The sequence below is a fragment of the Pseudophryne corroboree genome, chromosome 12 (genome assembly GCF_028390025.1).
Source record: "Pseudophryne corroboree isolate aPseCor3 chromosome 12, aPseCor3.hap2, whole genome shotgun sequence".
Classification (NCBI taxonomy): domain Eukaryota; kingdom Metazoa; phylum Chordata; class Amphibia; order Anura; family Myobatrachidae; genus Pseudophryne; species Pseudophryne corroboree.
Window position 1 is genome coordinate 172,941,014 of NC_086455.1, and position 22,481 is coordinate 172,963,494.

Below are 22,481 nucleotides of genomic sequence, written 5' to 3' on the forward strand. Positions count from 1 at the left end.
AGATCCGGGAGGTAACACACTACTACACACCTTGTTCATTATTCATTACCTGGAGGTCACATCCGGGAGGTAACACACTACTATACATCTCGGCGGTAACACACTACTATAGATCCGGGAGGTAACACACTACTATAGATCCGGGAGGTAACACACTATCCGGGAGGTAACACACTACTATACATCCGGGAGGTAACACACTACTATAGATCCGGGAGGTAACACACTACTGTACATCTCAGAGGTAACACACTACTATAGATCCGGGAGGTAACACACTACTATAGATCCGGGAGGTAACACACTACTATAGATCCGGGAGGTAACACACTACTATAGATCCGGGAGGTAACACACTACTATAGATCCGGGAGGTAACACACTACTATAGATCCGGGAGGTAACACACTACTATAGATCCGGGAGGTAACACACTACTATAGATCCGGGAGGTAACACACTACTATAGATCCGGGAGGTAACACACTACTATAGATCCGGGAGGTAACACACTACTGTAGATCCGGGAGGTAACACACTACTATAGATCCGGGAGGTAACACACTACTATACATCTCGGAGGTAACACACTACTATACATCTCGGAGGTAACACACTACTATACATCTCGGAGGTAACACACTACTATACATCTCGGAGGTAACACACTACTATACATCTCGGAGGTAACACACTACTATACATCCGGGAGGTAACACACTACTATACATCCGGGAGGTAACACACTACTATACATCTCGGAGGTAACACACTACTATACATCCGGGAGGTAACACACTACTATACATCCGGGAGGTAACACACTACTATACATCTCGGAGGTAACACACTACTATACATCCGGGAGGTAACACACTACTATACATCCGGGAGGTAACACACTACTATACATCCAGGAGGTAACCCACTACTATAGATCCGGGAGGTAACACACTACTGTACGTCCGGGAGGTAACACACTACTGTACGTCCGGGAGGTAACACACTACTGTACGTCCGGGAGGTTACACACTACTATACGTCCGGGAGGTAACACACTACTGTACGTCCGGGAGGTTACACACTACTATACGTCCGGGAGGTAACACACTACTATACGTCCGGGAGGTAACACACTACTATACATCCGGGAGGTAACACATTACTATACATCCGGGAGGTAACACACTACTATACATCCGGGAGGTAACACATTACTATACATCCGGGAGGTAACACACTACTATACATCCGGGAGGTAACACACTACTATACATCCGGGAGGTAACACATTACTATACATCCGGGAGGTAACACACTACTATACATCCGGGAGGTTACACACTAGTATAGATCCGGGAGGTAACACACTAGTATAGATCCGGGAGGTAACACACTAGTATAGATCCGGGAGGTAACACACTACTATATGTCCGGGAGGTAACACACTACTATATGTCCGGGAGGTAACACACTACTACACATCCGGGAGGTAACACACTGCTATAGATCCGGGAGGTAACACACTACTATACGTCCGGGAGGTAACACACTACTATACGTCCGGGAGGTAACACACTACTATACATCCGGGAGGTAACACATTACTATACATCCGGGAGGTAACACACTACTATACATCCGGGAGGTAACACACTACTATACATCCGGGAGGTAACACATTACTATACATCCGGGAGGTAACACACTACTATACATCCGGGAGGTTACACACTAGTATAGATCCGGGAGGTAACACACTAGTATAGATCCGGGAGGTAACACACTAGTATAGATCCGGGAGGTAACACACTACTATATGTCCGGGAGGTAACACACTACTATATGTCCGGGAGGTAACACACTACTACACATCCGGGAGGTAACACACTGCTATAGATCCGGGAGGTAACACACTACTATACATCCGGGAGGTAACACACTACTATACGTCCGGGAGGTAACACACTACTATACATCCGGGAGGTAACACACTACTATACATCCGGGAGGTAACACATTACTATACATCCGGGAGGTAACACACTACTATACGTCCGGGAGGTAACACACTACTATACATCCGGGAGGTAACACACTACTATACATCCGGGAGGTAACACACTACTATACATCCGGGAGGTAACACACTAGTATACATCCGGGAGGTAACACACTGCTATAGATCCGGGAGGTAACACACTACTACACATCCGGGAGGTAACACACTACTATAGATCCGGGAGGTAACACACTGCAATACACCTTGTTCATTACCTGGAGGTCACATTAGGGGTAATGAGTTCCCCATGAGTAATGCTGCAGCGTCTATGTTCTGTATGCCGACACAGTCAGCATGTCCACTGTGCCGCCTTCCATATCTAACCCTAATCCGCAGCCTAACATTGGCTGCAATCATCTGTTGACATTATCTCGTTGCTGGCTTCTGATTTTGTCGACATGTTGAATGTTGATATTCTGTCCATGTCGACCCTCTGAAAGCCAACACAATGACCGTATACCCTTCTAGTCGCCTGTATATTGTTAGAGCGCTGTAAGTTATCGTCCATATCTTGTTGCTACACCAGCGCAGTGACGGTAATGTGACATGTGACCTCTTTGTTGCCAGGTGACCCATAACCAGGAGAACGTCTTTGACCTGCAATGGTTGGAGCTACCAGACATGGCCCCAGAGGAGCTGGACTCTCTGTCCCGGAACATGGCGCTCCATCTAAAGAGACTGCTGGATGAGAGGGACGACAGCAAGGAGGTAAAGCAGAGACAGACGTCCTGTACTCGTATGTGTGCTCAGGGTCGTGTCCCAGCGGAGACTCACATTGACGCCCTTCTCCCTATCTGCCGCTCTGACGGTGCTCCGTTCCAGCACATAAACATAGTCACATTGACGCCCTTCTCCCTATCTGCCGCTCTGACGGTGCTCCGTTCCAGCACATAAACATAGTCACATTGACGCCCTTCTCCCTATCTGCCGCTCTGACGGTGCTCCGTTCCAGCACATAAACATAGTCACATTGATGCCCTTCTCCCTATCTGCCGCTCTGACGGTGCTACGTTCCAGCACATAAACATAGTCACATTGACGCCCTTCTCCCTATCTGCCGCTCTGACGGTGCTCCGTTCCAGCACATAAACATAGTCACATTGACGCCCTTCTCCCTATCTGCCGCTCTGACGGTGCTACGTTCCAGCACATGAATTGCCATCAGAAAGGTGGGCGCTATAGCACAACGTACGCAGCGGCGGTGCAAATGTATGCAAAAGCCACAGTGAGGCATCTCAAGTAAATAGACTCCTCCTGCTGACTTCTGTGACCCGCCTCTGCGTCCGAAAATGCAACATTGGAGCATTTGCGTGACCATCGGGTTACCGCAGGTTACTGAGGATGTCCGGTGAATTCACGCTGCTGGGGCAAATGAAGTTGCTTCCAAGGATGCAGTCAATGACTTTGGCATCCCAGAAAATTGACGCCCTTCTCCCTATCTGCCGCTCTGACGGTGCTCCGTTCCAGCACATAAACATATGAAGTTGCTTCCAAGGATGCAGTCAATGACTTTGGCATCCCAGAAAACAGTGCCGACATGCCCCAATTTTCTGGAACGCTCCCTGTTGCCGTTGCATCATTTGAGTCACTGCTGGCGACAGTGCAGATCTATATCCGCACGTATGCAGAGCGACTTCTGCGCATGGACATTTGCATTAACATTGAATTATCGTACATCCCTGAATCAGGGTTAGAAGTGATGGACGGTGGAAGTGTTTTCCCAGCAGAGGGGTCGGAGCCTGTCTGAGTACAGAACACCACACATTGCTCTCAGCCGCTGATTTTCCACTGGCTCTCGGGGTGTGTGATTGGACGGGAAGGAAGCGGAGCTGCGACCTCTGGCATAGGCGGTGACATTTACACCCTGGGAATGGCAGGATATTATGACTAGACATGTTTTGCAGAGCTGCTGATTGCGGCATGCTGTGTCTGGGGACGGGGTGATGTCGAATTGCCATATTTGGGCGTTTTTTTCCATTAATGCCAACGATAAATAAATGCACGTTTCTAGTAATGACCTCGTGTCTCTATTGGATCATTTGGTTGAACCCATGGCACTGTACCGGTGGTGAGCTGTGATGTCATGTGGTGTAACCAATGAACTGTGATGTCATCATCAACGTGAGGAGCAATATTCCTGTAGAACGCAGGCATGATGAGGAAGGCAGCCTGACTGTAGAACAGTAATGGGCAACAGGCAGACCTAGGGCCGCATGTGGCCCCATGACCTTACACCTGTGGCCCCCAGCTGCTTCCTGCGATGTAATGCTTGTGTAGTCTGCTCTCTTCCCTGGTGTAGATGTATCACTGTCTGGGTGCTGCCTAATGCGGGAGGTAACAGGGGTGTGATAACTCGGAGATGTGTCCCTTTTCGGGAGGGAGGGGGGCCGTAGCCAGCAACTGCGCCTTCTTACGCACGGGTTCTGGCCCAGGCGTCTTGCAGCAGACACGCTGACCAGCAGTACGGTTGCTCGGAGCTGCGATGGTGTGAACGGTGTTCGTCCAATGTTGCATCGTTGTACGCAAGCGGCGGATCTGAGAAGCCGGTGGTGGGCGTGTCTGTACAAACTGCGGCACTTGCGACATTTGCATATCTCCTCAAATCCGCTGGATAGGCAGACGCTGCAGCTACGCAATTGGCATTCACCCCTGAATAAGCCCCATTGAGCTGTGTCTCTCTGGCCCCTATCTGACTCCTCTCTACTTCCAGCACCTGCACACACATGAGGTCCAGTCTGATCCCTCTGCGCTGCTTGGTTGAGGGATTCAGGGGTGAAGAACGTGTTGGGGAGGGGGAAGTATTGCTGAGGATGTAACTATAACAGTGAATGTGGTGCAGGTCAGGGCGCAGAGCGGCCATTGATCCCCGGGGCTGATATATCTGAGCGATACATTGTAGCATTGCGCCTCTGACGTTTCCTGTACCTCAGCCGCAGGGTCCATTTATTCTGCTCTGTATTGCAGGTCATAGTGGAACTGACGCAGGAAAGGGACTATCTCCAGTCCCTAAACCCGCCCAGTCCAGTCAAGTCTTCCAGTCCAGACCCGTCGTCCAACGTGGCCAACCACCATTCCACCGACGACAAGCAGCACCTTGCAGTGGAACTTGCAGACAGTAAAGCAAAACTACGAAGGATCCGGCAAGAGCTGTAAGTGCAGAGATATCGCCCCGTGCTGGTAATAGCTGGGACTCCGGCAGGGCTCCCCCATACAGCTGCTTTGCTATTGAACACTGCATCATCTGACCATGTGTGTCCTCCCCCCCCCCCCCCCCCCCCCCTCACTGATCCGGGTCTACAATGGTCCATGAAGAAACGGCTGTGAAGACTGTCATGCCCTTATCCTCATGGCGGTATCCGTGGTGCACAGATGCCTTCAGGGATCTATTGCTATGGAAAAAACATGTGCACTGCAGGGGGGGCAGATGTAACATGTGCAGAGAGAGTTAGATTTGGGTGGGGTGTGTTCAAACTGAAATCAAAATGCAATGTAAAAATAAAGCTGTGTAGTACTTGTGGGCTACATGCAAAATCAGCCAGTATGTACTCTGCACAGAAACAAAATAACCCACCAAAACCTAACTCTCTCTGCACATGTTACATCTGCTCCACCTGCAGTGCAACATGGTTTTGCCCAGTTGCTTGATAATTTGCTTTACTTACAAATCACACAAGTGCTTTACATTTCTTTCAACACACTCTGAAAAGTGTATAGATGCATTTCTGTAAATCTTGTCAGGGAAGAGAAATCGGAGGCGTTGCTGGACGCGAGGCATGAGCTGGAGCGGCTGGGGCTGGACCTGCAGAGGATGAAGCAGGAGGTAAGGTGTTGTCCACCAAGATTGTTGTTGGTTCCCTCAGCTTTATGGTTCTAAACAAATATACCGCTTGGATCAGTGTGAGTTTGGTCCTAGAGAAGTGTGAACGGCCATATAACAGTCCTCCGCTGTCACGTGACGGTGATTGCCCTGGGAAACAGCGTCTGACGCCACCCTGGGATTTAGGGCTCATTCACCCCTGTTCGCCAGTAATACACTTTTCCAGCTGCGCACTATAGATGATGATGCCTCGTTTACATTTTAGAAGTGAGTGCAGCTTTTTCTCATGCTGTGATCCCGGCTACCGGTACAGTGTTCGGCGATGGTAAACCGCAGACATTCTATGCAATGTTACCCCAGCGCATATGTGACAATAAGCCCTAATTATATTACACAGCGCATATGTGACAATAAGCCCTAATTATATTACACAGCGCATATGTGACAATAAGCCCTAATTATATTACACAGCGCATATGTGACAATAAGCCCTAATTATATTACACAGCGCATATGTGACAATAAGCCCTATTTATATTACACAGCGCTGCAACAATGTGAGAGGAAGGTAACAGCAGCGATAGCCATGTTTTGTCTAGTTATAGAAAAAGAGGGGCACAAAGTGCGGGGACAGGACAGGGGACAATGTGCGAGGAAGGGAGGGGTGTGATGTGCAGAGAAGGGAAAGGGACAGTATGCGGGGAGGGCCGTGATGGGAGGGGCCTGATGTGCGAGGAAGGGAAAGGGACAATATGCGGGGAGGGGCGTGATGTGTGGGCAAGGGAGGGGTGTGATGTGCGGGTAAGGGAGGGGCATGATGTGTGGGGAAGGGCAAAGCAATGATGTGCGGGGAATGGAAGGGCATGATGTGCTGGGGAGGAAGCGAAACAATGTGCAGGGAAGGGAGGGGTGTGATGTGTGGGTAAGGGAAGAGCAACAATGTGCGGGGAAGGAAGGGGTGTGATGTGCTGGGGGAGGAAGGGAAACAATGTGCGGGGAAGGGAGGGGAATGATGTGTGGGGAAGGGAGGGGCATCATGTGCATGGAAGGAAGTGGCGTGATGTGCGGGGAAGGGAGGGGAATGGTGTTCGGGGAAGGGAGGGGAATGATGTGCGGGGAAGGGAGGGGAATGATGTGCGGGGAAGGGAGGGCAATGATGTGTGGGGAAGGGAGAGGAATGATGTGCGGGGAAGGAGGGGGAATGATGTGCGGGGAAGGGAGGGGAATGATGTGCGGTGAAGGGAGGGGAACGATGTGCGGGGAAGGGAGGGGAATGATGTGTGGGGAAGGGAGGGGAACGATGTGCGGGGAAGGGAGGGGTACGATGTGCGGGGAAGGGAGGGGAACGATGTGCGGGGAAGGGAGGGGAACGATGTGCGGGGAAGGGAGGGGAACGATGCGCGGGGAAGGGAGGGGAACGATGCGCGGGGAAGGGAGGGGAACGATGCGCGGGGAAGGGAGGGGAACGATGCGCGGGGAAGGGAGGGGAATGATGTGTGGGGAAGGGAGGGAATGATGTGCGGGGAAGGGAGGGGGAATGATGTGCGGGGAAGGAGGGGTAATGATGTGCGGGGAAGGAGGGGTAATGATGTGCGGGGAAGGGAGGGGAATGATGTGCGGGGAAGGGAGGGCAATGATGTGTGGGGAAGGGAGAGGAATGATGTGCGGGGAAGGAGGGGGAATGATGTGCGGGGAAGGGAGGGGAATGATGTGCGGTGAAGGGAGGGGAATGATGTGCGGTGAAGGGAGGGGAACGATGTGCGGGGAAGGGAGGGGAACGATGTGCGGGGAAGGGAGGGGTACGATGTGCGGGGAAGGGAGGGGAACGATGCGCGGGGAAGGGAGGGGAACGATGCGCGGGGAAGGGAGGGGAACGATGCGCGGGGAAGGGAGGGGAACGATGCGCGGGGAAGGGAGGGGAACGATGCGCGGGGAAGGGAGGGAATGATGTGCGGGGAAGGGAGGGGGAATGATGTGCGGGGAAGGGAGGGGGAATGATGTGCGGGGAAGGAGGGGTAATGATGTGCGGGGAAGGAGGGGTAATGATGTGCGGGGAAGGGAGGGGAATGATGTGTGGGAAGAGAGGGGCTACGATGTGTACGTTGTGTAGGGAAGAGCTCAGTCTGCTATCTTTTCAAACTTGTTAGTTGAAATCTTCAGCTTACAAGTAGATATGTTAGGCCATCTTATATGATTCTTTATCCACTGTAAGGCAGCAGAAATACCAGTAACAATAATACGTGAATCAGGAATTTTATGGACCGGGACGAACAAATGTGTTTTTTTTAAGCACTATTTGAATTTCATCTTTTGCCTTCTCTGTCAGAACACTCAGGGAGATGTATCAAAGATTGGAGAGAGATAAAGTACCAACCAATCAGCTCCTGGTTGTCAGTGTTTACACACCGCCTGTAACGTGGCAGTTAGGAGCTGATTGGCTGGGACTTTATCTCTCTCCAAGCTTTGAGACATCTCCCCCACAGTGACATGATATGAAACAATAAGGCTATAGCAGTGATCTTACTCTGTTTATTCCTACAAATAATTTGATGTATGAGAAATGTGTTGGTGTTCGGTGGAGATACGAGAAGAAGAAGTGACTGCTGGGACTTGTTGTGGGTTTTAGTAATAAGGTGTCCAGTAGTCCGTATTGTGTATATGGCGGGCTGGCACCCATTTGCCCCCCCGATATCCTGGTGATACGGCTCTAGCTCTTCCTAACCCTCTGCCCTCTCCTGTCTCTCCCAGAACATCCAGCTGGCGGCGGAGGCCCGCACTGCGCGCACTTACAGGGACGAGCTGGACGCGCTGAAGGAAAGAGCCGGCAAAGTGGACCGGCTGGAGAACGAACTGGCCCGGTGTAAGGAGAAGCTGCACGATGTGGACTTCTACAAAGCCCGAATGGACGTACGTTGGGGCCGTGTAACCCGAGAGCCTCTGGGAGGCCGACTGATATAATTTACTCTTTGTGACTTTCCCTGCTCCACCCCACACCTGTACCTGAGGGATAACGGCGTATAAACCGTGATTACCCGTTCTCATGTCATGTGTTACAGTATATTCCCACAGCCGCCCGTGTGAGGGGAATTTCTGGGTGGGGGTCTGCAGTTTGGAGAGTGGTTGATGGTGGAGCTGGATTGAGCGATTCTCCTGCACCTGAGAATGAGTAGAGCTGGAACCACAGAAGATCAGGTTCCCCTGGAGAAACGTGAGCTCATTATTATTACATGGCCAGATCTGCTCTCACGTTTCTCTGCAGGGGAACCGAGACCCAGCGGCCAATCCCACTTCCATTATATTGTATTGTGTCCTGGGATTCCTGCCCCGTACACAGCCAGCAGACATGCATCACATGTGGCGTTTCATTGTGTCACGTTAGCCTGATGTAAGCCAGCATCCCATTGGTTCATGTGTGTTATACAGCGGTGTCTGGTGGCTCTGCAATCCCTATTGTCAGTTATGTTTCTTAAGTACTTTTTATAGCGCCAGCACATTCCGTGGCGCTTCATCGGTGTCTCCTAACTAATAACTGGCGCAATCCGCGTTTCTCGGAGTTCCATCCTGTCCGTGTGGGATGCCGGCGGTGGACTGTGCATTATGCACTTCTAGGGTACTCTGAATAATTGTACCCCACAGATGCGGATAGAGATAAGATGAAGTCTTGATGGCGGTTCTCTCATCGTCCGCAGTCCCACTGCTTTGCCACGTTGTATTCTGTGACCACACAAAGGTGCCTGGAGCTGATAGACGTCCCAGCATAAAAAGGGAATAATTATATTTAACTAGGTGCTTCATCGCGCCCTACGGGCGCTCTTCACACCGTCGGAAGGGGCTGCGCCCCTTTAACCCCTGCAGAGATGCGGGGCGGCGGGGAGGAGACAGACGGGGAGGGGACACAGAGATGCGGGGCGGGGACACAGATGCAGGGAGGGGATACAGAGAGGCGGGGCGGCAGGGAGGGGACGCAGAGAGGCTGGGCAGTGTGTGCTGGTGAGTTATGCAGGCATCGGGGGTGTCTGGGCTGTCAGTGGCTGCTGGAGGGGGGTTTGGGGTGTGTGGTGCGGGTCGCATTGGGGTGTAGATGGCACGGGAGGGGTCTGTGGTTACCTGGCAGTGTGGGGTGTCCATGCCCTGGTGGCTTCTGGTGGGCGGATTATGTGTCTGCAGCTCCGTCCTGCTAGGGTTGAGTCTATATCGGAGTGGCAGAAGGGACCTTGTGACGTACCTAGGGGAGGAGACACGTCACCAGGGGGAGGAGCTACGGGCGAACAGGGTACCCGAAAAGTACGCTCGCCACGTTTCGGGCTCGGTGGCTCGCTCCGCTCCGCTTCGCTCACCACCTGATTACTAAAGGTAATAGTTGGTGGCATGGATAGTAGAGGAACTATCCCGCTGGCGTAGCTCCTCCCCCTTGTGTCGTGACTCCTCCCCCAGACGGAAAAGGTCCCTTAGCCCACTTGATTCTAGCATCTACCGTCCTGCTAGTGGTGTGCTGGGACAGGGGAGGAGCTGCTAACTCCGCCCACCACTGTGACTCCACCCAGCGTTAGAGGGCCAGGCACAGTCACAGGGCAAATATATAGGAGATGATCCACATAATATTTCTACTGTAATAAGCTGAGTATTACATGTAACAAATACATGTTGTGTATTCATCCCCATCCTGAGAATAGATTCAGATGCATTTGTTATAGAACGCTATTTAACCCTTTATTTGGCCAGCATTGAAACTTCCAAGAAAAACAAAAATAAAAAAAAAAGATCTAGTTTCTATTTTTATGTTACGGTGCATTGCAGCAAAAGCCGATGTGGATGGCGCTTGACAGCGTCACTGATACAGAAGGGACAATATAATGTAAATGCTTCAGTGTAACTATAATATGAAATTCATGCTGCTTGTGAGCAGCATTTTCCAATAAAGGGTTAAAATTAAGATTGAAAGTCTCCTTCGCCCTTAGTGGATAGAGGGCTTGTGAAAGTCTCACCACGCGAAGTCTCCCGTATACGTCACAAATGCCGTTGTGACCATAGGACGCGCAGCGGCTCCAGCCCCCGCGGGCTCAGAAAACAGCGGCCTGGCACGGCAGCAGAGATGGGGAATGGGCCTCTGGGTAGGGACTTACCTGTGGGACGATACTTTACTAGGGCAAGAAACTCTGTATTGAAGCAAATTCTGTAGTTGTCGGAGGTGTGAGAGAATACTGAGCGGAGACTGCGCTGTGTATTACAGGAGCTAAGAGAAGACAATCTGATTCTCATCGAGACCAAGACCATGCTGGAGGAACAACTGTCCTCAGCCAGGGCCCGGACGGATAAACTGCATGATCTGGAGAAGGAAAATCTGCAGCTGAAATCAAAGATCCACGACTTGGAGCTGGTAAGGAGACCAGGTGGCAGCGCCAGTCGCTCAGCGCTCGCTGTTTCCACAGATCTTTACCTGTCATTTATTGGAGTACCCCATGTAAGCGCCAAAATAAATAATTTCATGTATGAAACCTGAGTGTTCAGTGATACCCGGACTTTGCCAGATTATAGTCTCCCAGCACCACTGCAGACACTGACGCTCCTGCCACATTAAGTCTCAGATGGGATTTGAGATTGCAGTCATTTGAGCTGCTGTGACATCACTGTATGTGAATGAACAAATCCACCTAGTCTACTTCTGAAGTGAAAGAATGCAAAGTTGTTAGTCCCCCTTGGTCTTCTGCGTTAGAGAGCACTCCCCCCCTCCCCCCCCCCCCCCCCCCCCCCCCAATTCCTAGCACGATGACTTACTGCAGAGAGGGGCATAAACTTTACTGCTTCCACTTACATTATCCAGCTCTGTATTACGCAGCCTTTTGATATGCAAAACTGAAATGTCAAATATTGGAATTATTTGGGTGGGATGTGGTGACCCGTCCTCACACCGAGAGCAGTACGCCCCTGGTGAAATCGCTGGTGACCCCCCTCTTATATTGGCAGGACCGCTACTCGGACAGGAACCGGATTGAGGAGTTGTTGGAGGAGAACATGGTGCTGGAGCTCGCTCATAAGCAGAGTTTGAACGAGTCTGCGCATCTGGGCTGGGAGCTGGACCAGGTGTCCAGGAGCACTGACCTGTCTGACGGTAAGTCCAACAATTGCAGGGCCGTAATTCCTGCAGGAAGGTCACAGGAAATATTCTACCTAAGTTCTGACGTCACCGTCATTTCCTAATGCATAGAAAATGCTGCTGCGTTATTCTCACGGGTGTGTTACTGAGTAACGCGGACAATATGGGGTCATTGTGTGACCTTGTACACGATGGGGGGAGCCGCAGGGGCCACGGCGGAGAACTGATCTACAAGTCATGGCGATTGTGTCCACTGACACTGACGTCGCCGGTTATAATGGAATGATACATTCGTTGCATTTATATTGGTTCAGGCTACAGAACGGCTGAGAGAGAGCTCCAGCTGCTCGCCCGTATTCGGGTCACACGATGGGAATGTCATTGTGTCATACACCTTTAACTCTTCCTTTTCCAGACAAGACTCTTGAATGTAACGACAATGGTAAGAAAATGACCCCGAGAGTTGTGCAATCTGGAAGCTAGGCTTGGCAGGAGAATAACAAGTATCGTGTTGCCAGGCGCCGCCGTGTGCTATTTAGCTAGGAACTGGCGCTTACAGCAAATCATCAACAAGTCCATTGTGGTGCCCAGCACAGCAGCTCCCCCTAGTGCCGGGTCTGTGTATACTCTGACTACAGTTCATACCTTATTGCAGCGTCGCTCACAGGGAGGGTGCCTTGTGTCACAAGATAGAGAGCGATATACTTTGTTAGAGGTGTGTGTATCTTATGTATGTGTATATAGTATCACATTTTTTTTCACTGCACCCCCTGGGCCAAAAGTTTTTAATTGAGAGATTCTGCAAAAATGACCTAATTAGATTGTGCTTCGCTGTCATCCTTTACGCTCCGTTATGTGACGGTGGACGGGGTTGTGCTTCTGTTTGTCACATATTTTATGACAGGCAGCCACCAGCTCTGATACTGTCTATCACATAGAACATAAAGGGTTTGAATTGGTCCTGGTCCGCCACTGCAAGTGTCTGGGGGTAGGCACGGCACCCAGTTTGGGAACCACTGTGTATAGTGAAAAAAAAGAGAGGATTTTATGGCGACATGTGTCTGTGGTTGCCATGGTAATACAGTAACACTGTGGAAAAGCTGCAGCACTAGAAGCCAGTAGCAGCAGCCTGAGGGAACTATCCGCAGGGGGAAATAAGGAGATGACCGAGCGGTTTGCCACAGGGAGTTATGTTTAAAAAGACAAACCCCTTTCCGTCAGACTACTGCTGTATGTCCACCCTTCTCCCCTTCTGTCTGGGAAGTAGAATATTCAGGTTACAGAACGTTGATTTCCTTTCCTTCTCATATGACTACAACATTTGTTTCTAACTTTCTAGGCATAGCGGCTGCACACAGTCCTTGTAATATGGCAGGTTCCGCAGCGCGTTCTTTTTTGGAGCAATTACCCTCCTGGTTTGCGCCATATTAGTCACAGTGCGGAATTTACTGAACAGTTGATGATACAGTCTTTGCCCTTGTCGATATTTGGCCAAACAAGTCCATCTTGTGTCTCCTCACTCCCAGAGTCCGCTGCGGAACCCACGGGACAAAGCTGCGTCATATGGTTGTTGCAATCAGCAGTCGCAGAGCATTAAACATACACTGGACTCCGGTGTAACTAGATCAGACTGTCCTGTTAGACCATTATATGTGTAAGACTGTAGGAGAGTAATGGTACTTATACTGGGATACTCTATAGAAGAGCAGCAATGTAACGTTTTCTATACAATGGCTGTATGATACTCAGTAATACTGTACATGTAGCATTATATCTTACGCTAACTTGTACAAAGTGGGTGCAGCTCGGCCTTACGAAAATGAAGAATACTTTATGTAGACTTTATGGAACATGTCTAGATTCCTCCAAGCCTAGGGACTATTCCCCCACAGTGCGGCCGATGGACAGAAAGACGCTGACCGTTTCTTCTCCTCATTAACAGCCAGGAAATCGTTTGTGTTTGAGCTGAACGAGTCGGCGTCCAGCCGCATCCTGAAGCTGGAAAAGGACAACCAGAGTCTCCAGCAGGTGATTCAGGAGCTGCGAGAGTCCTCGCTCATCCTGGAGGAGAGCAGCGCCAAAGGCCAGGAGCTGGAGAAGGAGAATCAGCAGCTGAACAAGAGGGTGAGTGCCAGACGTCCAGCCACGCGGAGGACGGCACCCCAGAGAAGCTGTGTCTACGTCTCGCTGTCTTCATTCACCCCGCACCCTCACTGCTGCAAAAATAGGGTTTTGTTGACTTTGTCCATGCTGACATTCTGCGTGTCAACACTGATGAAATGTCGGCATGCTCAGAATGTCGACAAAACAGTGGCGCGCGATGCCACGATGACCACCTCCATTAAGCTCGGGTCGTGCAGCGGTGTCTCCATGTCCAGAGACATGTTCCTGTCAACATTTCAACAATGTCAACATCTTAACAGTCGACATTTTGAATGTCTGCAGTGATGGTGAATGGCATGTTGGGGAATTTCTATAGGTTATACAGAAGGAGACCTCCTCATCTATCCCTTTAATAGGCTTAATTGAGCCAGGGCAGTCGGACTTACTCCCCTGCTGTATTGTTCTATCTGTATTGTATTGCAGCTGAGAACCATAGATGAAAGGCTTATGCTAATAAACCTTGGTGCACCTAGGCGCAACATAGAAGCCAAGATGAGCGAGAATAGAATGCCACTAACTAGACGGGGGTTCCTGACCGCTGTATTGACAACAGTCAGTGACGCATCTGTGGTCATGTAATTATGGCGCAGTTATTGGTTGACCTGTTTAGCCATGGGAGCAGCGTTGTCCTGTGTGGTACAAGTGTGTGAACTGAAGAACATGTTCTACGATTCTCCTTTTAAGATTGAAAGCCTACAGCTGCAGATTGAGAAGGAGAAGCAGAGCAGCTCCGACCTGGAGAGTCTCGGAGAAGATCTGCTGAAGGAGAAGGAACATCTCTCTCGCCTTCTGGAGAGCGTTAAATCTGAAAAGGACAGGCAGGTGAGTTTTGCTAACTGGTGTCGTCTTCCCATGTGATGTAATCGCTCCAGACTTTTATAATGTGTGTCCTGTATTATAGGTGAAAGAGCTGGAACAGGAAAATAAGCACCTCTCTCAGGCAATGTCTGCTCTTCGGCAGAGGGCGCAGGACAGTACAGACTCCAGAGTGCAGCATGTGGAAATGGAGAATAAGATGCTTCATGAGACTATAACGGACACCAGCAGCAAGCTGAGTGTGGTGGAGCACGAGAAGCGGCAGCTCCAGAAGGCTTTTGAGCAGGTGAAAGACAAGGCGGAGTGCGCGGAGGAGATGGAGAAGGAGGTCCACCGGTTGGAGAAGCAAAACGAATTGTTGGCCAAGAAAGTGTCCTCTTCCAGGATCATTGAAGAGAAGGTGGAGGCTCTGGAGAAAGAACACGTCAAGTTAGAAGGTGAAAACAGAATACTAAAGAAGTCTCTGGACACACTGCAAAATGTCTCCATCCGGCTGCAGGTGCTGGAGGGAGAGAACAAGCAGCTTGACGAGGAGAACCTGGAGCTCAGGAGGGCGGTAGAAGCCATGAGGTTTTCATGCACTAAAATCACACAGATCGAGAGAGAGAACAATGAACTACTGAAGGAGAAGGAGGAACTGCAGAAGAACGTGGAGGTGCTCAAAGCTCTGGGGAAGAAGTCTGAGCGCATGGAAGTCAGCTACCAAGGCTTGAGTGAGGAAAACTGGAGGCTTCAGCAGATGATTGAGGCTGGGAATAGCAAAGTCAGTGAGCTGGAATCAGAGCTTAGGGAAACCGAGAAGGAGAATAAGGAACTGCACAAGAACTTGGAGGAGCTGAAGATTTCCAATAAGAGGCTGGAGAGGTTGGAGCAGGAAAAGAAGGCAATGGAGCAGGATGTAACGCAGCTGGAGAAGGATAAGAAAATGCTAGAGAAAGAGTCTAAGAGACTGTGGCAGCAGGTGGAGCTGAAAGATGCCATCATGGACGACAACACTGTGAAACTGGCCGATCTGGAGAAAGAGAACAGGACACTAGAGAAGGAGGTCTCCAAGCTCAGAGAGTCATCGACTAGGACACGGGAGCTGGAGAAGGAGAGCAAAGAGCTTGTGCAGCAGCTGACTGTAGATAAGAGGACACTAGCGACACTAAGAGAGGTATAGAATGCAGGTTCCTGTGTAGCTCCATCATTTATATAAAGAGGGACTTATGGAACTCCATGCCTGTCTTGTTAGGTCAGGCTCGCTGTTTCCTCTCTGGTTGTTGTGGAACTATCTATTCTGGCAATTCCCTTGGTCTTGTGGTTCCTCAGCCTCTAAGAGGTCAGCGGGTTTCATGAGCCCCTCCTGGTACCATTCTCTTGTCTCCACTGCTAACACAAATTCTGATGTAGGATCTGGTCCTGGAGAAGCTAAAGACGCAACAGATGGCGAGCGAGCTGGACAAGCTGAGTCTGGAGCTGGAGAAGATCGGCCTGAATAAAGAGCTAATGCTGCAAGATGAAAACCGCAATGCTGAGAAGTAAGGAGCCATACTTGTGCAATTGTGTCTTCCAAGATGGGTGACTTGTGTACGTGATCAGTGGTGGATTGTTACCTCTGGGTCCATACAAATGTGTCCTCATCCAGCCTCAATACGCCACACAGCGTGAGTGAGCCGCCAGGTCCTGTGCAGCTCTGCTGACATGGGGTGTATTTTTATGCCGCAACACAATGTGACTAGGACGCACCAGGAAACTGCACTGAGTAATGTGATAAGCGACACTGGTATATTGTGTGTGACTGAGTCTGTATGCAGCAGAACAGAACTTGTATTGGAGAAAAGCTGCGGTTGCTACATTGTAGCACTTCATATACAGACTCAGAGACTCAGTCACACACAGAAATACAAGTGTCAAGGTCACTGTAACTACAGAATTTTTTTTTTTTTAGGTTTTAAATGCGCAAAACAGTCCCAAAGGATTTTTACATATACCCAAAAGGGGTAAATTTTATAAGCAGCGGGTTTGAGGTTTACCGGTGGGATTGCATCCCGAAGATTCACTAGGTTGAGAACCATAGAGAAACCACGCTTTACAATAGAACATTGAATGACAATTGATGTTTTGTTCCAGAAGAGTAGAAATCACAGATTTACTTAGTGGCAAGTTTTGAACCCGACGCAAATGTGCTCTGGCGCAAATGCAGTCACTCGCCGCCACACTCCATAGGGATGAATGGGGCTGCATTGATTGGTTTTATCTATGATGACACCAGCCTGACCAGTACTCGTACATGCCGCTTACTCACGCGGCCTCTTTCTCTGTGATAATGTAATTGGGTAGGAACGGAGTTGCGGGAATATCTTGGTGCTGCTGACGTCGGCTGGGAGACGCGTGGTTGGAGGAGACTGGTCACTAGGGCAGTGACTGCTGCTCTGTACTGTGCAGTATGTAAGACTGGGACAGGGGATGGTGGGTGAGACCGCTTACTCTGAGCATACCGTTATATATTCAGCCCGCTGTACTATGTTACACATCTGATATAATATAACGCTTCATGTTGTCAGTGGCTGTTCTGTTCTCTCTCTGGCAGCGCAGTGCACCGGGTGGGTGTGACGTTATACCGTGTTTTGCAGGAAGTACAAGGTTCTGGAGGGGAAGATTGAATCAACACTAAAGACCACGTTGGCGGTTAAGGAAAGTAAAATCCTGGCGCTGGAGAGTCAGGTGACTGAGGTCCGGAGTCTCAACCAGCAGCTGCAGAATGAGCTGAATGCGGTATGATGGAGGAATGGGGCGTAGGGAGCTTACACCTGGATTGTATTGTAATATTGGTAGAATAGAATTATTATCGGTTGTATTTACTGAATTTCTAAAATAAATCATGGTCAGAAAATATCCCCCCCCCCCCCCCCCTCCCAATACTTTCAGTCTCCCCTGCTGGATCATCCATTGCATCCTGATATAACCCCCCCCCCCCCCCCCCCCTAATACTCTCAGTTACTCCTACTGGATCATCCATTGCATCCTAATATAAGACCCCAGCCCCCCCCAATACTTTGTCTCCCCTGCTGGATCATCCATTGCACCCTAATATAACACCCCCCTCCCCCCCCCTAATACTTTCAGTTCCTCCTGCTGGATCATTTGTTGCATCCTAATATAATGCCGCACCCCAACCCCCCAGTACTTTGAGTCTTCCCTGCTGGATCATCCATTGCATCCCAGTATACACCCCCCCACCCCACCCCAACACGCATTGCACAGAATCTGACTTTAGATATGAGGCACTGAGGAGGCACTGCTTGGCGAGGTGTCATATAGCTGAATAAGGGTGTTTTGCTCACCATCCGCTACACACGGTTGGGGCACTTACAGCTTTGCTTGAGGTAAGTGTACATTGTGATGGTATTCAGCGTTCTCCCCCAGCCCTCAGCCGGAGGTGACTTGGAATGTATTATAATGAACGATTCGAGTCTGCATAATATAAGTGCTATATAATCGGGGCTGAGTAATGGAACAGTGACGGGTAAAAGCCGAGTTCTGATCCTGCTACTCCCCCGTCATGGAATATAATTATCATTACAGGTGAGACAAGACGCCGGCAAGCAGCAGACACCTCAGAATTCCCAGGGGAGGCGCACCTTTCATATCCGCAGCACGGAGACCCAGGCTAATGGGCAGGAGACCACCAGGGAAATGCTGAGGGTGAAGGACCGAGCCATCGAGCTAGAGAGGGATGTAAGTTATTCTTCCCTCATGTTATTGGCGACTCTCCTTTGTTTCTCCTAAATCATTGTGCACTGTGAGCCATAGGAGGCTCAGACTGGGGGTGCGGCCCTAACTTCCCGGGGCCACTGACTAGCTGGTGGCTCTGGCCAGCCCTGAACATCTCCACCATAACCAGCCAGAAGACGAGAGTCTGATCATGATGCCATCCAGCTGCTGGTACTGACCACCGATAGGCCGGAACTCACCACGTGTGGACGAGTCTGATAGAACACGGCTCTCCGGAGCTGAGCCCCAGTGTCCAGACCTAACGTGGCTTCACTTGTGCTTGACCAACAGCTGACCGCTCCCCCCCCATTTATTCTTCAGTTTGAAGGCCATTATACCCAAAACCTCTTAATTGGCCGTACGAAGCAGTGTGTTTGGGAAGCTTAATTCTTCCTTACCCTGAAACCCAGGCACCGTCCTAAAGATCGGTGCCATGAAATACTTATATTTTGTTTTTGCCTTTAGTCTGCATTATGTAATAGTCTTCTGCGCTGGAAATGCTATGAGGATTTTGTATACTGGTTGGATTTTGCACCGCTAGATAGAGTTAGTGTATTACTAGTTATATGAGACCCGTGAGGACTGCTGCAGGGGGAGATGACTCTGTCTGGGAAGGAGATCGGTACAGATAGATCTAGGAGGTGTTCCCCATGTTTATATATAAAGCATGATGACACAAATACTGTAGAATGAAAACGATAATCGCATCCATCAGAGCTATTGGGGGTAATTCCAAGTTGATCGCAGCAGGAAATTTTTTAGCAGTTGGGCAAAACCATGTGCACTGCAGTGGGGGCAGATGTAACATGTGCAGAGAGAGTTAGATTTGGGTGGGTTATTTTATTTCTGTGCAGGGTAAATACTGGCTGCTTTATTTTTACACTGCAAATTAGATTGCAGATTGAACACACCACACCCAAATCTAACTCCCTCTGCACATGTTACATCTGCCCCCCCTGCAGTGCACATGGTTTTGCCCAACTGCTAAAAAAAAATCCTGCTGCGATCAACTTGGAATTAGGCCCATTATAAGGCTATAATAGCACCGTGGACATTCTGTGCCAGTGAATTGTACACTGCTGCAGTGTTGATATTCCTAATGTACACACTTTCCACCACCTCTACTACATGAGGTTGTGTGTATACCGGCAGGGTTTCATCATGAAGCATTTTTCATGTTTTATAAAAGAATTAAAGTGTTCACCTGTATCCAAAAATAAATATTGTGAAATGTTATGGAGGGCGGAAAATTGTAACGTCTCCTATTTTTTTCCTAAATTTCTGTATGTACACAGAATGTTTTTGAAATGACTCGCTGAACCCTGCCATATTTCTCTTAGTGCGTTACACAATAGTGCATTTTTATATGACAGACCAAGACTTTTTCCTGTGGTTTGCGGTGGGACGTCCGTGGGGGACGCACTTTCACAGTCTCTCTTTATTAGAATGCAGCATTACAAGCGGAGAAGACGCTGATGAAGGACCAGCTGAGGCACCTGGAGACGCAGAACATTGCATTCAGTAGTCAGATGGGGACACTACAGAAACAGATCAATTTCCTGCAGGAACACAACACTGCGCTGCAGACACAGACTGCGAATCTGCAGGTGAGCGTTTCCTCAGCAGTCGTCTGATTGCACTTATCCGTCTGTTTGTGACTTGTACAAAGAGGATTCGTTCCGTTATGTCTTTATTTGGTTCTCCTTGCTGCGCAGTATATACGGCTAGGCGGGGTGGAGGTGACCTGTTGGGCTAGAACACAACCACATATTTGTTTAAAATATTCCAGGTGGAGAAGTCGGCAGCGGCCGCCCAATGCGCTTCCCTGAAGAGCCAGATCTCGCAGCTGCAGAACCATATCACCTCTGCAGAGAGCGAGAAGGAGAAAGCAGGACGCCAAAGGGAGGAAGCGATGGAAAGCCACGACTCCCTGCTCCGGGACCACGATCACCTGGTGTCCCTGTATGAGCGCCAGTCCGCGGAGTATGAGGGACTGATCAGCCAGCATAGCGCCCTGAAATCCCAGCACAAGGGCCTGGAGCAGGCGCACCGCAGTCTGGAGGAGAGGTGGGGCAATCAGTGAGCGCTAATCTCATCTATGTTCTGTCATTGGTCAGGATCACTATAATCCCTCCCTGTTATAACCTGTTACTTCTCGTAATTCTCTTATCTCACCAAGAGGTTCCCTGCCGCACGCTACCTGCAGTTATATAGAAAGCAGAGTAATGCATGGCTAGGAGCAGGATTATTACGCGATTGCATGTGTTTGTAATGTACAGTATGTTTTGTAATTTAATCTTTAATGAAGAGTTCACAAATATTCAATGTATTTCCAGCAAAAATGTCAGTTTAGAAATTTATTTATTAAAGGTGGTGTCCAAACTGTATTTAACTGATATATCTGTGGAGTTTGTCACTGCTTCCTAGTGACTGGATAGGCCGCATTCTCAGTGATGTCACTGGCTCCTAGTGACTGGATAGGCTGCATTCTCAGTGATGTCACTGGCTCCTAGTGACTAGATAGGCTGCACTCTCAGTGATGTCACCGGCTCCTAGTGACTGGATAGGCCACGCTCTCAGTGATGTCACTGGCTCCCAGTGACTGGATAGGCTGCACTCTCAGTGATGTCACTGGCTCCTAGTGACTGGATAGGCTGCGCTCTCAGTGATGTCACTGGCTCCTAGTGACTGGATAGGCTACGCTCTCAGTGATGTCACTGGCTCCTAGTGACTGGATAGGCTGCGCTCTCAGTGATGTCACTGGCTCCTGTTGAGTGTCCATGTAAGGAAGAGAAGAAACATTACAGGTCTCAATGTAAATATACCAGTAGATTTCTGGGTCACGGTAATGTCTCTCCCAGAATGTAGAATGTTGGTTACTTATTATTGCTCTGTTCTCTGTTACATGTGTTTGGGCTTTGTTGCAGCTACAACAACTTGATGCGCTACAGGGCGGAGCTGGAGGAACGAGACAAGGTAATAACGAACGAGCGTGAGGTCCTACAGCAGGAAAATAGGAAAAATGCCATCGCCACAAGTGAGAACGAGAGACTTCAAAGTGAGCTGGAGAGGTCAGTGATGCCAATCGGGTATTGTATATACCAATGACTGCAATATTTCATACATATTTGTGATTGACTTATAGATATTGTGTAACAGACACACGGTTTATTGGATTATATTAATTCTATTTATGCAGCGTGGGCTCAATTCAGACCTGATTGCTGTTGTGCGAATTCGCAAGCCGGACGATTATCGATTAACTGCGCATGCGTACGGATAGTGGTACGCATGTTCAAGGCCAAAGAGCAAAAAAAATCCAGAAACTTTTTTAATCGCTAGGCGTACGCTAGGCTGATTGACAGGAAGTGGACGTTTGTGGGTGGTAACTGTCCGTTTCCTGGGAGTGTCAGGAAAAACGCAGGCGTTCCGAAGCGTTTTCAGGGCGGGTGTGTGACGTCCGCTCCGGCCCGATCAGCCTGTGTGTATCGCACTGTAGGAGTAAGTCCTGGGCTGCGCACAGAATGGAAAAATCATTCCATGGTGAGTAAGTTGCAAATGGATTTGCGGCTGACTGGCGAACGCCAAGTTTTTCGCAAGACTTGCACGTGGTGGGTTTTCGCTCTGTCTGGGTGGCGGCTGTCCGATCGCAGACCTATACATATTCGCAGAGGAGCGATCCGGTCTTAATAACCCCCTAAATATCTTATACTTATAAATTGAGCTGGACGCTGTTCTGGGTTGGAAAAGGCGCTGATCACATTTTTCTGTCT

The 22,481-nt window shown here is 49.6% G+C and overlaps 1 protein-coding gene across 5 annotated transcripts in view; it reads left to right on the forward strand.

Moving 5' to 3' along the window:
* CCDC88C (coiled-coil domain containing 88C) overlaps positions 1-22,481 on the forward strand; it is a 95,875-nt gene that overhangs the window by 39,695 nt on the left and 33,699 nt on the right. For all 5 annotated transcript variants that reach the window (XM_063948585.1, XM_063948584.1, XM_063948588.1 and 2 more), the window contains 15 exons: positions 2,630-2,770; positions 5,027-5,211; positions 5,801-5,882; positions 8,628-8,786; positions 11,110-11,256; positions 11,844-11,988; positions 13,916-14,097; positions 14,821-14,958; positions 15,038-16,108; positions 16,345-16,472; positions 17,568-17,709; positions 18,520-18,672; positions 20,154-20,315; positions 20,498-20,775; positions 21,636-21,779. In XM_063948585.1, the coding sequence (XP_063804655.1) occupies positions 2,630-2,770; positions 5,027-5,211; positions 5,801-5,882; positions 8,628-8,786; positions 11,110-11,256; positions 11,844-11,988; positions 13,916-14,097; positions 14,821-14,958; positions 15,038-16,108; positions 16,345-16,472; positions 17,568-17,709; positions 18,520-18,672; positions 20,154-20,315; positions 20,498-20,775; positions 21,636-21,779 (3,257 nt within the window). The remainder of the gene's footprint in view (positions 1-2,629; positions 2,771-5,026; positions 5,212-5,800; positions 5,883-8,627; positions 8,787-11,109; positions 11,257-11,843; positions 11,989-13,915; positions 14,098-14,820; positions 14,959-15,037; positions 16,109-16,344; positions 16,473-17,567; positions 17,710-18,519; positions 18,673-20,153; positions 20,316-20,497; positions 20,776-21,635; positions 21,780-22,481) is intronic.